At 42.7% G+C, this 17,387-nt stretch overlaps 1 protein-coding gene across 3 annotated transcripts in view; it reads right to left on the bottom strand.

Annotated features, from left to right (window-relative positions):
• Window positions 1-469: 469 nt before the first annotated feature.
• Window positions 470-17,387, bottom strand: part of GAS7 (growth arrest specific 7) — an 83,125-nt gene continuing 66,207 nt past the window's right edge. For all 3 annotated transcript variants that reach the window (XM_015645812.2, XM_015645811.2, XM_015645813.2), the window contains exons 9-14: window positions 15,738-15,816; window positions 14,500-14,628; window positions 12,563-12,686; window positions 10,811-10,890; window positions 9,466-9,564; window positions 470-8,749 (exon numbers count right to left, since the gene is read on the bottom strand). In XM_015645812.2, the coding sequence (XP_015501298.1) occupies window positions 8,636-8,749; window positions 9,466-9,564; window positions 10,811-10,890; window positions 12,563-12,686; window positions 14,500-14,628; window positions 15,738-15,816 (625 nt within the window). In that variant the 3' untranslated portion in view covers window positions 470-8,635. The remainder of the gene's footprint in view (window positions 8,750-9,465; window positions 9,565-10,810; window positions 10,891-12,562; window positions 12,687-14,499; window positions 14,629-15,737; window positions 15,817-17,387) is intronic.

Below are 17,387 nucleotides of genomic sequence, written 5' to 3' on the forward strand. Positions count from 1 at the left end.
GCATGTTAATGCAAATACTGAAAGGAGAAAATTCAATAACAAGGTTTTAGATATAAAAGTGTTTTTCACTGAGCTTCAAGCTGCATGTGAAGCTTCAAGTAAAGGATTGACTGGGTGGGGAAGAGCTCCAGATCACTTCAAACATGAAAACACACCCATTCCAAGGCAGCTGCTCCAGGCTGCTCGTGCTCAGCTTGCTTGCTCGAGAACCACTTAACCACACGAGTTTCTTCAGCTGATTTCCAGAAAAAAAAAATTAAAATAAAACCAGTAGGAACAATATGGTCCTGAATATCACGTAAAGACCTGAAAAGAGTAAGCACAAGCAGATTACACCCCAGGTGTGGCTGCAAATTCAAGCTGCATCAAACTAATATCAACAATACAAAATGCACAGGATGTCTTGGATCAAAATGCACTCGTGAGCTTTGGGGCTGTGGGAGAAGAAAAAGCAACTGGGTCAAGACAATTCCATGCTCAATGTGTCTCTGTACAGTTTATTTTACAGGAGATGAGATGAGCACTATGGTGTATATAAACTTGCAGAACAATATAGGAAAATACAGTTTAACCATATGAAATTGTTTTACAGTAAGACAGAAAAATTACATATAGGAAATGCCTTCAACACTGAAGGACAAGATCCACAGCTGACATCAAGTAGCTTCCACTGAACCCTGCCACTTTACCAGAGCTGAAGATCTGCCCCTTAAATCTTTTCTTCATTCAACTTCAGTTCAGTAAGCAATTCCTTCATCTATCCTTAGGGAACAAAAGCCATCCTGTAATTTCCACAATGATCCAAGATTTACTAGTAACCCAGACAGAGGCTGCATGATCAATAAACTATTTAAAAGGGGTCTAGTCAGCCAGAATTTATGGGAAGTTATAAAATTTTGGTTAAGCATCTTTAAAAACAAGCCATTAGTACTGGCAAAAGACATCTTTCCTAGAAATTTAGAAGTATTTAGGAAAACTTACACAAAAAGAACCAAATAAGCAATTTTATTTTGTAGAAAACTCTGGTTTAGTGTATGATTGATAAATCTGGCCTGCCTGTGAATCCCTGCTGCTAAAGTGTCTGCAGAACTGCCCAGTGGAATTCTCACACTGTCTTGTGTTGCAGAAAACAAGGAAATCATCAAAGGAGAAAAAAGCATTTCTGTCCAACACTAGTACCTGCTGTTTTCATAATGGATAGAGGCTGCTGCCCCTAAAGAGTGTTTTTGACCTGAAAGAGTATGGACATCCAAATTCCTTAGGTTATTCTGATAATCTCAGCCATCTCATCAAAAAACTCCAAAGGAACAAGGGATTTCAGGTCAATCATTCCCAAATTCTGGGATTAACATGACTGATTATTATGTTAGCACGTGTGAGATCCCTGAAATCACATTCAGCTTTTGAGTTCCAGGACTAAAATATTTCTTCTCTGCAACTGCTGTAAAAAAAAAAAAAAAAAAGTGGTGGGCTTTTATTATTATTATAATTATTATTAATAATTTTTATGCAGTAAAGTGTAACAACTCTTTTATGCATAGTGTTTTTATGCAGAATTCCCTGCTTATTCTGCTGAGCCCAAGGATGGGTCCAAAGATTAGCTTCAATGCAGTTGCTTTTAAGTCTAATTTTTTCCATTCCATTCTCAGGATTCAGAGTTTAGAATGCCTGAGTTGGACAGCAAATTATCAGATCCAAAGGAAGGTCTCCTGGACATGTGGGTGTCCTAAAGGGGTGCACAGTTCAGAGCAAGGAGGGGGCTGAGATTCCTGCCCAGGTCTGTGCACTGTGGCTGCTCCTGAGGTTTGGCAATTTGGAGGGTGAATCTGTGTATTTTTCACCTGCTTGTAGCAGATACTGTTTAAAGAGGCACTTCAAGGGGATCTACTAGCAGAATTTTAATAGGGTTGAGATACAAACCATTACTCAGTTATTTGTTAAGTCAGTAGCCCTAAAAGCCTGCATATATTCAAAATTATAGTCCTGATATATTCAAAATTAGTCCTGTCCACTCACTGAACCTAGATAGAGCAGCTGGAAAACTTTTGTTCTGAATATCCACTGAGTTTGTCTCTTATGACACACCTGAAATAGTTCAACTTAATGTAAGTTGAGGGAATTAAATTTGAATGTCTCAAATCCATACGTGGTTTTCTTCTGTGATTATTATGTGGTTAATCTAAGACTTAATTTTTTTTTTATTGGTCTATGAAAGATTTTATCCACGTACAGTTCTTAAATTCAGAAGCATCAATAGGCACAAAAGGTTTCTGCCTTGAGGAATGCATGGGATTAGAAATTTAAGTTAAATTGTGCTATGTGTTGGTCCCTTCAGAAAAAAAAAATCCAAGAAGGAAAAAGAAACTGTGGGTAGCACAGAAAAAAGTTTTTACACTTCCAAACCTTGTGGCTGATTTAAAAAAATCCAAATAAAACCCAAAATAATCTCTCCAAAAAAGCTCTTAAAACTCCCAGTAAACACCCAAAAGCATGAAGTTTGGTCAGCACATTGAAATAACAGATATATTCTATAAAATTTCAATTTTAAAGGTCCTGAAAAGTGTTGTATTTCACTGATGAAGGGCTGGCTACAGTAACAATGGAGAGGGAAAAATAAGGAGTCGAAAGATGCACCACTCATATGAATAAAATCTACTGTAAGACAAAGCCATGGCTGTTATTCTTACAATGATTCTGAGGAAAAGACCAGGATTAGTTGCTAGGAAAGACTTCATTCCCACTGTGCAAAGCAGGGCTGTGTGCCCCAGGCTCCTGAAGCACAGCAGCCTTAGCACAGCTGCCCTGGGGTCTGGGCAGCCAAATGCCAGAGCCCTTCCCAGTGCCCAGGGCAGCACTGGCACCTGCTGGTCTTCCATGGGTGCAACCAGGTGAGAGCTGGACAGCTCTGCATCAAGAAACAGACACATTTCTGCACTGATCAGCAAGTGCTGAGCAGGACTGGGAGAAGGAAGGGGCCCATCAGGGTCTGAGAGAGATGCCACTGAGGTAATGATCCTCCTGCCCTATGTGTCTGCTCTAAACTGAATTTATCTGTGCCTCTTGCCCACCTGGTTAGGACAGATGTGACCAGCAGGCTCCTCTGGTGCACACAGGATGCCTGGGGCTGTTCCCCATCCCTGTGAGAGGATGGGAGGAGATGTCCACACAGCAGGAACTCCTCAGAGCCAATGCTTCAGCAACCTCTACCACACCACTCTCCCATTTCAACACACACTGGGTAGCAAAAAGCCTGCAGGCTTTCCAGAGAGGTCTGTGAACTGAAAAGCTCATGATTTTTATAACTCCCTTTTTGGCACTGTCTTTTGAAGACGTAATTGCCAAATGAGAGCAGTGCCAGGGTGACCAGGACTGCCCTCAGGACACCAGAGTCTGCTGCTGCCTCTGGGAACAGACACAGCAGGCTGCACTAGTGGCCAAGGACACACCAGATACTGTGAAACAATAAATCTGTTTTCAGTTCAGAAGGAAACATCAAATAATCACATCAAGAAGTCACATCTACTCATTCCAGGGGGACCTTCAAAGTGCTTGTGTGGATTTCTTAAGGTGCTTGGTAGTGAAGGACCCACCTGGCTAAGCAGTGCCCTTTCTCTCCCTGTGTGTGACTGAAGAAATAAATGGGCAGAGCTACTTTGACACTGAATTATGGATTTGGGTTTTTACAGCTGCATCAGTAGGTGACCTGTGGGTCCATACTCCAGAGGTGTGTTCTGACTGCAGCCCCACACAAGAACACTACTGGAGCTGCTGGCAGCTGCACAGAGAGCAACTACACGTTAATTATTTCTCATTTCTTAAGATTTACTTCATCCATGTACTTAAGTACAAGTAAGGAAAAAAGAGGTTTATGCATTTTTGTTTGTTAGCCTGATTTTCAAAGAGTTTTATCTCTTAGCTCCCTGCTGTATTCCAAGAAATCTCTAAGTGCTGAGCACTTTCAAAGAACAGGTGAAGAATGCCCATTTCTACACAACAAGCCTAACTTGCAGCCAATATTTAAATAATGAAATTAAAACCAGGGACAATTCTAGGAAGTTCTAACGAAGCCTGAGAAACTACAACTGCTACAAGCATATAGAAGTTTCCCATGAATGCTGTGAAAATTCCTGTTAGGATAAAAAAAAACCCAGAACAACCCAAGCAAATGAAAAATATCTGCATAAAGGGAAAAAGAAGCAGTGCACAAGTTTGCAAGCTGCCTGGCAGGCACTCAAGGAAGTGATTTCAGTGTTTACCTGTGCAATAAGGGGGAGCACAGCTGCACCCCAGCAGCTCAGGAGGGGCTGCACAGGGAGAAAGGGAGTCCAGAAACATAACAGGGATTTCTGTATACTTTTCACTGCTGTTACAGTAATTTAAAATTAAAAAAATAAAAAATTAAAGCTATCTTCTATATTTCCAGTGTCCAATAATGAATTAACATCCCTGCAAGAGAGCAACCAAAGTCTTCCAAAAGATGTCCAACCCATAGAAGTGATGAACAAGTGTGAGTTAGAGAGATGACTGAATCTGGAGGAGGTTGTCAAAGTGAAAATTGTGCCTTTTTGGGATACTGCTCCAAGAAAGAAACCAGAATCTTGCTGCTGATGGGAGAAGAGTGCATTTGGCCTGTGTGGTAAAGGACTCACTGCTTTCAGCTCATAAACTCCTACAGGAATCAGCCAACAGCACTGGATCCAGCATGAGTTCTGGTAGGAAATAAGCTGAAAGAGTACCTTAGAGAGAAAGATTTTCAACTGTGCTTTGAAGACACAGGCAGGAAGGTCTGGATGATGGACAAAAAGTTCTCATTCTGTGTGACAGCTGAGGGTGCAGCTGGCAAGCACCTCACCAGCTCTGGCACTCAGGACACCAAACAGGTCTGAAGCCATGGAATTTGGAAGCTCTTTTGCTAAGAGAAGGGCCAAAAGGCTCTGGCTGAAATGGAGATTGCCAGAGAGCCCTCCAGCACAGGACAAGTGTGTGACAGCATTGCTCAGAGCATGAGGGAGCTCACAGGTGTGGCTCCACTCCCAAAACACAGGTGGCAAACAGAGCTACCTGCTGAGCACCAGAGGAAAATCCCCCCTTGTTGTACCTCTGCCAGTGAAAGCAAAGAGTTAACTGAGAACTGACCTGCTCTGGGACCTCAGAGCATACAGAGACATGAGATAACCCTGCCAATCTGATCCCCACAGTGACTAAACCAGCAAAAACTCACAGCAGGCATGTGAGCTGCCAGATGAAATGAGATGATGCTCAGTACTGGAGGAAAGAGACTTGGTTTGGTATTCCATTACTCAGTTACACTGCAGCAGCATCATGCAGCATCCACACATGCTAGGATTTTAATAAAACACCAAGTCTGATCAAGCAGCTGTTTAGGGTGAGCATGAAGACAGACTGGATTTTGCTGCATTTTTGAAACTCAGTGGAAGACAAACAGAGCACTGCTGAAGCTCCCAAAGTCACCTGTGAGAGCAGGAACCCTTGCTCTCCTTTAAAGGTGCCACTGCCCTCTTTGAAGATGCTGCCTGTTAGAAGCAAAGGAACTCCAGCACATCCTGACCTGTAAGGCATCACACAACCCAAAATCCATCAGACAGAGAAGGGAATGAGCCAGAAGGTAACAGAGATCTGCAGTGTCATATCAAGAAGGAAATCATCTTTTGAAAGAAATGAGCTGAAAACTGTTTACAAGCAACAGCAACATTTGCACTGAATACAGGTGGAAGTGCTGTGGATGAAGCATCTCTCCTGTCGTGGAGCAGAACCTGGAGTCTCCTGGGGCTGGGGAAGATCCACAGCCAGGTACCTGTGCTCTCCTCTGGTTATTGAAGTGAAAAAGAGATACAGACTCCACCAAGAGAATTACAGCTCTGTACTCACATCCCTGAAATATTTCAAGTGGACCAAGAGCTAGAAGCAGGAAAACTACCAGGAAATAAAACCAAAAGTAAAAAAAACCTGAAAAGAACCCAAAACCCCCCAAACAGACAAATAGAAACCCAAACAAACACACTAACAGAAACAAAAAACCCCAACTAAGAATTCAGAGCAGCAAAAATACACCTTAGCAAAGGAATCAAAACATGTTACAGTCCCCAGAGAAACCTGTGCTAATGGACACAGAATTTCCAGTCCAAAATAGATAAAGCAACAAACATCTTTAAAGAAAGAGGAAAAATAAAGTGTAATTGCTAACAGAGTATTTCAGGTTATTTTATTATATTTGTATATATATATATATATAGTATATATTGTATTTATTAAGGAGAATACTGTATAAAGTGCACAACTAGTTCTGTTTTGCAATCAAAACAAGAATGTGCCGAGGCATTGTCAAGATTGCTCAATTCAATTTACAACAGAGCCTAGAACAGGGGGCAATCTGCAATGCAGCTTTCATGTGTTCACATTGTTTTGGCCACCAAAGTTTTGAAAGTTCAACCTGCATTTGTGGCTTAAGAAATAAAAAAGTGCCTGTCCTCTGAAGTGCAAGGTAAGAGTTAGGAGAAGTATACACTGATATGGCCAAAAATTAGAAGGGCAGAGAGTGAATCAGTAGAACGACTGGAGAGATCATCAACTGCCCTGCTTGAGGGAAGAAGGATTCCAGGGGGGCTCTCACTGAGCTCAAGGACACTCAGACAAACCAAACACTTCAACTGGTGGTGCAATGGTCTGTGAAGGAACTTAGGTGAGGCTCACATCACAGTGTGCTCTTCCAACACCAAGAATAAAACTGGGTCCAAATTCCCAGCTGTGCAGGGGAGGTGCAGAAGAGGAAGTGTCACACCAGGAGCAGGGATCCTGAGCATGCAGCAGTCATGGCACTACACCTGCCAACATGCAAAGGATGCTAAAGGTTTGTAAAGGTTAATGAAGCAGCAGAGGAGTGGATTGTGAAGGCATTTGCAATACAGGAATGGACCTGTACTAGGAAAGAGATGGTTGATAAAAAGGGAGCAATAGAAGAATGCAAGATAATTCAGTTTGAAATAATAAACCAGCAAATAAACCACTGCAGCAATGTTATAAACATGCTTCAGCTAAGACTCTTCTGTGTCTCAGTTTGTGTTTGTAAAGAGGAATATTGACTCCCAATGATCTAATGACAGCATTTGGAGGATGGTGAACAAAAACCTGGAAGAGTAGAACAAAGGAAGGATGCAGTTCTGGGGCTGGGGAGAAAAAGACAGCAACAGTGAGATAAAATGGAGCAAAACTGTGGATCAAATGAAATATGATTTGGGATATTGTAGCTAAGACCACAGTAAACACTGAGTAAAGGCCACAGTGGTGAGAATCAAGATTTCTCCTGGATCTAAAGCAAGAATCTGAAGAATCTTTGCATTGTATGAAATGCTGAAAAAATATATTAACAGCAACATTGAATACTCAATCAGAACTAACAGCAGAAGAAAATAAATACCTTTTCAAAACCAGCCTTCAAACTACATAACACTATTTTCTAAGAGCAGTGTTGAATTTTTGGTGGTTTGCAGTAAGGGTAACATAGAAAAAAACCTCAGTTTAAGACTCTGATGGTACAGAAGTGCTGGGCACCTACATCTACACTGAATGCAATCTAGCATCACATACTCATGGCACCTTTGAAAATCAGGCTCCAAAAAGATAAAAGCCAAAATTTAGTGGGACAAACCCAGTAATTAAAAATACCTAAAGTCTGTGATATTCACCTGAAGAAACCAACAAAGGAAATTTTAACCTGAATCCCAAGTAAACTATTAGAGGACTACCCTTAAGGAGATTCTGTGGAAAAACACCTTGCATGAGCAGGAGAGATTTTAAACATCTCATTTATTCCTTGGAATATGACCTCCTTCTGTCATTGAGGGCACTCTGACAGCTAATGAGGTAGGTATAGTACAACCAAGTCTTTCCTGATAAAAAATTGTGATGGTAACACTTTCAAACTTATCGACTGGCTGACAACAGAAATCATGAAAATGGGGTTATGTATCCCTGAGAGGGAGTATAAAACAGGAAGAACAGGAATCTTCTCCATGGATTTTGGGAGAAGGGCCATGACTTCACTGCCGTGGTGAAAGACGGTGTTACATGAAAAGCAATGTATTCACACAGCAGTGCTGCAAGATACACAGATTTTATAAATGGGGGAGCCAGGAAAGTTAATTGACTTGCCTATGGCCATGAGGGCAATCAGTGATAGACCTGGGATTCATCATCAGGCCTTTCTTGCCTCCTGCATCATATTCAGTTATCTCCTTGCTGGCCAAAGGCTCTCTGTGTGGTTGTTCTAACATACCCTATAGAGATAGTCATGCAAGGGGTGGAGCACAAAGTCACTGAAGAACAGAGCACTTTCTGTGCCAGGAAGCAGATTTCTCCTGGAAGCTGCGTGCAATTGGGAACCTCTGGTGGGAAGCACACATCTGGTTTTTTCACCCTGGAATGTCTGGTGCTTAAGGCTTAGCACAACGAGGACCATTGTAATGACTAAATGGAACAGAGAGAGCCCATACAGGCATGAATTACAAGGTGTCTGTCTGGTAGTGAAACAACCTTTTCCCTATGCTCTTTTGACCCTTAAAAACAAACGTTAGCCTGCTTAATTCAGTGGACTCAGCACATCCAACTATAGATCAGTCTATATTTCCATGTCCACAGGTCGGATATCTCCAGTTTTGTGTTCTTTTACCCACAGTTCCCTGTCTTTGGCAGGATCCACTTTCCGAAGCAACTGATCCACAAGTTCTACTGTCTGAAACGAAGAAAACAAGAATCCAAATGTCAAGGGCACACTTCAAGCAGGGAGTCATTGCTCTGACATGCAGAGCAGCTGTGGGCATGCCTACACTGCATCTGCAGACAAGTGAGAGCTGCCTGTGCATGAGACTGGATGGACAAGACAGGTCTGAACGTGCAGCCCTGTGTAAGCAGAGAGGAGGGAGACTTTACATGAAGAAGCAGGGACAGGTTTCCTGTGCCAGGCAGCAGCCAGGCAGCCTCTGACTCCTGTCCTGCTATCTGCACTTTACACTAAACACAACTGTACTGAGTCAGCATGCATCCCCCCATGTTTTAGTATTTGATAAATGGCCAGTTTTTAATAAGAAACAAATACATATATTCCCTTTTCCAACAGTCAAACAATTCAGCATCTTCCATGCACAAACAGAAGACTTCAAGGAGTAGTGCATCATGCTGGGACAGCTAATAATGCTGGCCAAATGTCCTTTAGCTGGTTTGTCTCCCCCAGGAAAGAGCTGTGATCCAGCAGTATGAAATGTGATCAGAGAGTCCTGGAGGAGCAGGGCTGCAGGGAGCCACCACAGCACTGCTGCAGACTAACAGGCTGCCTGCAGACACTTCTCCCACATCCTCTGACAAAAGCCAGTCAGCCCAGGTCAGGAGGGACCATTCTGCTCAGCTGGAGGGCAGTGAAGACCACAGAGACCAAACAAAAAGCACACTTACACTTTGGTTGAACATGTCTGTCTCGTGCCGCAGCTGTGTGTACTGGCACAGATGCTGCCGAATCATCTCCACCCTTTCAACTTCTAGTCTCTCAAGCTCCTGGACATGAAGAAAAACAAGTCCATATTTTTACTGGAACCTGAGCTTGGAGGCCCAGAGAAAGGATGAAACACAAAAGGCTGCCAGTAGGTGCGATCCTGCCCCAGGGTCATGCTTTGGAGCTGGACTCTGTGGTTGCACATTCCTCTGCTCTGCAAAGAATAAGAAACAGCAAGCAACAGCAGTCATCTCAGCCTGAGCCTAGCAACAGTAAAAAAGGTCAAACCTTTCCAAAAGGCTCCAAAATGGAGATAACCAAGGCAGAGAGTGGAGCCACTGCCTTCAGAGATGCTGCAAGCAAGAGGGAATCTGTTTCCTGCAGGAAGTTTTGCGTGCTTTATTGCTGTCTACAGAAATTACAGTGATTCCCTGGGGCAGCAAAAGCACATTGGGGTGGATGGCTCAGAGCACCCCTCCCATTCCAACCAGTTCCCTGTCAGAGCACAGTTCACCAGATGATGAGCTGGGAAAAGCTTCCACCTTGCTCAGCTGGCAGTAAGCAGAACCCAGCAACACTTTAGCTGGAAAGGCAGGTGATTTCTATCTTTCCTCCTGATGTTTTCTGCCTCCCTCTTCTTCTGGTTTCTGGTATTATACCCCAAAATCTGCATTTAGTCCTTCTGGACTGAATACACTGAGCACTGTGTGCACCACAATATAAAAAAAGACATTAAGCTGTTAAGAGTGTCCAAAGTGGGGTCACAAAGATAGTGAAGGGTCTGGAGGAGAAGCCTTAGGGGAAGCTCTGGTGAGATCCCATGTGGAGCACTGCAGCCAGATCTGAGGTTGGCAGCACAACAAGGATGTGCAGCTTCTGGATCAAGTCCAGAGGAGGCCACAGCAGCTTGTAACAAAGCAGGCTGAGACAACTGGGGCTGCTAAGTCTGCAGGAGAGATGGCTCTGGGGAGACTTCAAAGAAAATTGTGAAATCATGGAATAGAAAAATTCATTAATGTATAAATGGATTTGGTGATTTCTCATGTGTTTTTCTTGTGCATTACTTCATCCTTCCTAAGGACAATTCGAGTGTTCTGCCCCCTAGGCAGCCCTGAACTGGTTTAATGACTTCTGCAAACAATTATTTCTTCTTTCCCCTAACGATGAGTTTTCCTTGGTTCTGAGAATGGGCAACACAATGTGAGATTTATCACCCAGTTTTCCCCACTGCTTTGCACTGAAGTAGCTGTGAATGATGAATATTGTAGGATATTACATTTTGCAAGGGTAGTTTTAGATGTCACATACCAGAGTGGTGGTCACCATCTCCTCAAACCACTTGGACTGGGCTTGATTGTAAAGATCCACACAGCGCATCAGGTCATCCCCTGAACGAGTCAAGAGAGAAACACATCAGTCTTTTCTAGCCAGAACTCAGAACAAAGTGCAGGTCAGGTTTTGTAGACCCCAAGGATTTGAAGATGAACCCTGGTGGAGCTCAGAGGAGTTCTGCTACATGATATTTGTTACATGGACCAACATTTCAACCAAATGCATACACTTGATGTATAGCAAAAAAAAAAGCAGTTGATTGAGGTGAGTATGAATAGGGGCAAAGACAAGATTTTGAAAGAAAAATGAAAGCATTAAGAGTAGTATTTTACCAAATGCCCAGAAATATAAAAAGACAAGTTACTTCAGTTTAAAAAAAAAAGGCATAGAGGGCAAAATATATATTCATATTTGAAAAATAAAGTAATTAAAATGGGAAATCAACAATGGTGAGTTATGGAACTGCTCTCTGGAGGTGAGACTGCAGTCTAAGAGGTCTCTGTCTCTAAGGGGAGCAATGCATCAGGCCCAGCTGATGGAGGAAGGGATGCTGACTTGCAGCCTCATGCATTCTCCAGCCTCTGGAGATGCCAGATTCCAGCTGAGCTCCAGCTTCCTTCTGGAATTAGGGAAGCAACACAAGAAGCTGCAGTTCTTTCCATCTTTTTCTTTGTTGCAGTACTCTGCACTGACGGAGGGGGTGGAAAATTTGGAAAACAATTCTCAGAGATTGTTGCTTTCCAGCTGGGAAATTCTCTTTGTTCTTTAAATGATGCCAAATTTCTCTCTCCCTCTCTGATCTTCAGCTCTTCCTTGCTTGTTCAATAAAAATCGATTATAAACAATTTCTAAGAACCCAAGGAACAAAGACAGGCTGTGAATTTTCAGGTCAATAAAGAACATCTCTCATTGAGCCTCCTGTTGGTAAATCAGAACTTTCCTTTCTCCTCAAATGATTGTCTGTACACATGCTCACACTGCCAGTGACTCTCCCAGTCTCCTTAAAACCCAGACACCTGTCCTGAAGTTTTAAAAACCTCAGAACTCTGAAGGAGCACTCTGCCAAGGAGCAGCCCTTGTTGAAGGGATGGAACATGGAAGCCCTAGCTAAAACTTATTTTCAGCAAAGTTCAGCTGTATGTATCAGCTGTGCAGATCTCAAAGAAGCTCCTGATGGATCCTGCAGATGTGGCTAGAGCCTCTGCAAAATATGCACAGGTCACAGCAAGTGGCTGTATCCTCAGCACAGTACAGTACACACTACAATATGCTCAGTATTCCTAGAAGAGAAATGATTTTAGTCACTGAGTAGCAGCAGAAAAAAAAGCAAAAAAAAATCACTTTCAAGGAAAAAGACAGTAATAGTAAGTGTAATAGGCACCCACAAAGTTGTGGGTGAGTGTGATTTAGGAAAGAACCAAGGAAGGAACTATGATTTATGGAAGAAACATCCTCAGCTAAGCTTTTCTGAATCTGACTTTGGAAGTTCCACAAACATTCAGTAATCTAAGGACACTTCCATGAAACAGCAAGATAACTCACCCTACTTTTCTTGTTCTCACCTCTGTTATCAATAATTTGTGACATCTGAGCTGGAGAAACTAGGCTTGTTTCTTCTGAGGATTTAGCATCACACAGATTTGTAGCTACAATATTACAAACAAGAGCCATGTGGATGGATGGCAGGTGCAGTCCACCTTGCTCTCAGCGTGTGCTGATGGTACTCACCTGCCTGGGTGGACTTCCGTCTGGCCTTCTTGATTTCCTCTTCTGTCTTGTTGCTGAGTTTCACCTCTAGCTGCTGTGTTTTCATTTCCAGATCCTTCTGCCTCTCTGTCAAGGCTTTCCGCGCCTTGGAGTAATTAAAGAAGATTCAATAGTTACAGAGAAGAAGAACTGGCAGCTGCTTTCAGCTGTCTAGGACTCCTTCACACGAGCATCTCTCAGCAAGAAGTCAGCAGCTTTGCATGAAACTGGGTCCTAACAGGGATTCAGGTTCTTACAACATCATGTGCAGTTCACAAAAGTGTCTTATGATCACAGAGGAGTCACCACCACCAAATCACAAATGCACCTGAACTCTTCACAGAGTTAGAAAGGCAAAGGACTAATGGCATCACTGCTCCTTAACAGCTTTCTCAGTATCTCTGGGAGAAAAAAGAGCTGCAGCCTCTTTCAAATGCCTTAAACAGCACCATTACCAAGACACCTCTTCCATTCACTTTTCTTAGCATCTGAATCGTTGAAGTAATTTCAAGGATCTTACAAAATTTGTCTTTAAGTATGTTCAATGTACACCTATCACAAACTAACAACAGGAACTTAATTCAGAAAAACTTAATCAGGTTCATGACAACAGAAATCAAGAACCTGAGGTCTGGTTACGACTGATGACTTGAACTACTTTACAAAGAAGTTCTTCAAGCTGTTAAAACCTGTTTTATCAGTACAAATATATATTATACAGCTAAATTAGTAAAGTACCTTAACAAATAAACATTGTTACATGCAGGCTGATAAATACATAAAAATCACTTGTTGTGCATCAATTTGTTATAAAACCTGCCACGTTTGTTCTTTATACTGTACTAGTGCTCCAAACTAAACTGCCATGACTGTATTTTCTTAGCACCTTGCAGTTTTCTACAGTCACACCAGCCTAAATGTTACAGCACTGTTGAAGCATTCCAGGTTATTTTTCTGGCTGGGTCCTGCAGGTTTGGAGAGGGAGCTGCAGGAGAACAATCCATGAGAGGCTGAGTGTTCCACAGGCACTGCAGCCACAGCTCTTCCTGCTCTCATTCCTTCTTCCCAAGGTTATTCCTAATTCACCTTCCCAATATTGCTACTGAGTTGCTTTGCAGACAGGAATGTGAAGAACTTTGTGCTTTGTGGAAAAATGCCTCCCTTGCCTACACTCAGCCTAACGACCTTGTGTATCCTGCAACAGTTCTGTCCCCCAGGGAACTCCTGCTGAGCTTTAATGAAAGCACAAACAGCTTTGGGGATGACTGGGAATGCTATTTTCCTTCACAGTTTGCATGCAAAAGCAAATCTCATGAGGATTCAGCTCAGCAGCTGAGGAACGAGCATCCCCATTTCTGCCAGCTGCTGGGGGATCATATTTTGTGGGTGTAACTCCCTGCACCACAACCTCAGCTACCTCCTGCTTCGTGTTTCATCAGCCCATTACTGGGTGCTGCTGCTGTTTGGATTTTTTCAGGGAGGAGGCTTCTTGTGAAGGGTTTGTGATTTGGCAGAACAGGGTTCAGCTGCCCTCCTCAGCCATCTGCTCTTGGCCACAGAGCCAGGTGAGCCTTTGACCTGACCCTGCTGCAAGGTGTTCTGAATTTTGATGACAATAGATGAACAAGAATAAGAAGTATTTGCATCAAATGTATTAGAAATGTATTGCCCCACCTTGGGAAGGGGAGGATGAACCAAAAAGCCACCTCAGCAGTGAAGATGTTTGCCCTCCACTTCCCAGATCTCAGCTAAAGACTGAACTATGCCTGGGGCTGGGCAGAGCACAGCTAACAGTGAAAGCCCTCAGCAGGAACAGCTGTGGTTCTTTGGGACAGAACAGAAACTCTTCATGGGGCAGCTGCTCTTCTGCTCAAAGCAGCAGCATCTCAGAAAGCCTCCAGGCTGTTCCCTGCTCCCACCTTTTCAACGGCTGTGTAGCGGCTGGCCAGGTGCTTCCGCAGGTCTGCGATGTGGTGGTCACACTTCTTCATGTCCTTCTTGAAGTTCTCTCTGAAGTTGAGCAGGGGTTTCTCCACCTCGCTCTGAAGCTGGCAATGAAAACAAAGGAAGAAATGGCAGTAATGAGGAGCCAGGCTCCTCACTCTTCACACAACCACACAATTGTTAAGCTGGAAAAAACCTCCAAGATCATCAAGTGCCATCGTTAACCCAGGGCTGCCAGGTCCACCACTAAACCCTGCCCCTGCAGTGCCACATCCACGTGTTTTCTGCACACAGACAGTGGGAACCATTTAGAGGATGCTACAAGAGTTTCTGTGCAGTGTTTAAGGAGAAGTAAAACAATGGAAAAGCCCCTCTCTACCTGGCCTGCCTACACACACACATCACTCCAGGCTGCATTTCTTCCTTTTGGAAAACAATACAGGAAGACAAAGGGGAGCAAAAAGTATTTCACTAATTACAGCCCTGATGTCGAAGTTTAAGGCAGAGCAGTGGGTTACCAAGGCAGCAGCTGGTTGCCTGAGTAACCTCTGCTGAATTACTTACAAATGGTGCAGAGCTATAATTTTCCTCCAGAACATGGCTGTTGTGCTATCTGCCACTGTATTGAACTTGAACACCCACAGAGGTTAACAGAATGTAACAGGATTCAAGAGCATGTCACATGTGGTGGAAAAAACCCAGATAAATACCATAATTTGTAAAAGAAATCTCCTTGGGCATCACTAGAGATAAAACCCAAATATAACATGATGTTCCCAGCATACTTTTGAGAAAGGCTAATGATACAAAAAAAAATAGTTCTGGTTCTCTTCCTTCCAGACAGGTAGAGTAGATTTTTGCTGAGAAGCCAAATGCTACCTTTCATTTCTTCCTTTGCAGAAGTAAAGTGTACAAGCACTAGTTAAATTTACTGGCTGGAACACAGAGCCCAGATGAACAACATCTAGAATCAGTTTTACTTCTTTTTTATGAAAAATAAAGGCTAGATGTGTTTCAATTTACTCATCAGGTAGACTAAATAAACTGATTTTGGGAGGAAGATTTGGACAGAGTTTCAGTATGTTTGTTCACCAGCTTATTAATTCTTCTAAATTTGTACCACATGCATGTGTATTTCCCCCAGTAACATGCACTGAAGGGAGTGGCCCAGCAATTCAGGGCAAAAATCTCTGGAAAAGAAAGAACCATCTACCTTAGAAGAAAATTTGAGATGAACCTCTGCTTCATCAGCTAAACTCTTCTTGAGCTGAGCCCAAGCTTCTCCCAGTGTGCTGAAGGAAGAGAAAGACAATGATCAGTCTCTCCCCCACCCATCCTCGTGGGATCTGTCAGACAAATCTGGCACAACACTTTGTACCATGTCCTGATCAGCAAAGTCATGGAAAAGGGTAACAGAAATCTGAGAAAACAACCAACCTTTGTGACCAAGGCAGAATTCTGTTGGCACTGTTTGCAGCAGATCTTTGAACTGAGTTTGAAAACACAATTCATGACGATCTCCACTTACAGAGCCTCCACAAGGAAGATCCTTCAGTATCTTACCCTTACCATAACAAAGTTTCCAGCAATGCAGTTTTGCCACTGCCTCTTCTACTTTGCACCCTCCTTCGGAGAAAAGACTTTCACTTCAGGTGAAAAGTCTTGGAGAAGCTTTTCAGCACTTGAAAATTTCTCCACTGTCTTTTTCTTTCAGATTATTTCCTTTCAGATTATTTCCTTTCAGATTATTTCCAAGATAGTGGCAGCTGAGGCACACTCCTCCAGACCCTCTATGACAACCTAGACTCCTCCTGAAGCACCATAACCAAAACTACACTGCCCCCAGTACAGTAAACTCCAGTGGCTAAACTGGTAACAGTTTATTTTGTATCAGACACTCTTTTTTCTACGTATTTCAATATGATTGCCTTTTTAGATAACAGCATGAAGTTGTTGATGAATAAGCTTGTGATTCACTATAGCCAGATCCTTCTCCCACAAACTGTTATGTAACTGTATCTTTCACATCCTTTGAAAGTAAAAAACCCGCTGCTTTGTCCTCATTAAAATGCATCTTTTTTTTCCCCAGTTAATTTCTCCATTTTAACACAAGAATTCTGAATTGCAGCCTTTTCTTCAAATTACACATACCAACCCTCCTAGCTCTGTCATATTTCTGATTACAGTAAATCCATCATTTCTTCGATCCTAGGTTGTTCATTACAAAAACAATTTAAAACCCCCAGAACTTAGGACAAGCCCTTTGGGATCTCATTCCACAGCTACTTTCTGCAGCTTAGTTTCTGTAAGCAGTGGGGTTTTTTCTTACCTAGTTTTTTGCACATTTATTTAGGCCACCATTTCTCTTGTCTGCCTACGAGAATCTCCCATCACAAAAAGCAATACTAAATTAAGAGCTGTGATGCTTGACCTACTCTTACTCCATCACTGAAGGAGTTTAGGTTGACTTGGCATTGTTCTCTATACATGCACAACAATTGCTCATCACCTTTGTTTTCCCCAAGTGAAAGTCTGATGGTTTATTCCACCTCTTTGCAAAGGTTTAATAAAGCAGAGCAATCTACAATTCCTGGCTCCTTCTATCTCTTCCCTTTTCAAGGATAATGAGATTTGACTGTTCCTGATAGCCTGAAAAATCACCTGTCATCTGCAATCTCAGAATAATGATCTGTCACCTCTTGTGCTGCTGCAAGGACTTGAGTCCTCAAATACAGTGTTCATCAGCTAAATAACTTAGATACACCTACAGAAGTGTTCCAAATATTTCTCCTTCCCTGAGGTCCTCTTCACTGGCCAGTTCTCACTGACTCTCACCCTGGTATCTGATCCAGGAAGAGCACAG

This window comes from Parus major, chromosome 18 (genome assembly GCF_001522545.3).
Source record: "Parus major isolate Abel chromosome 18, Parus_major1.1, whole genome shotgun sequence".
In the NCBI taxonomy this organism is placed as follows: domain Eukaryota; kingdom Metazoa; phylum Chordata; class Aves; order Passeriformes; family Paridae; genus Parus; species Parus major.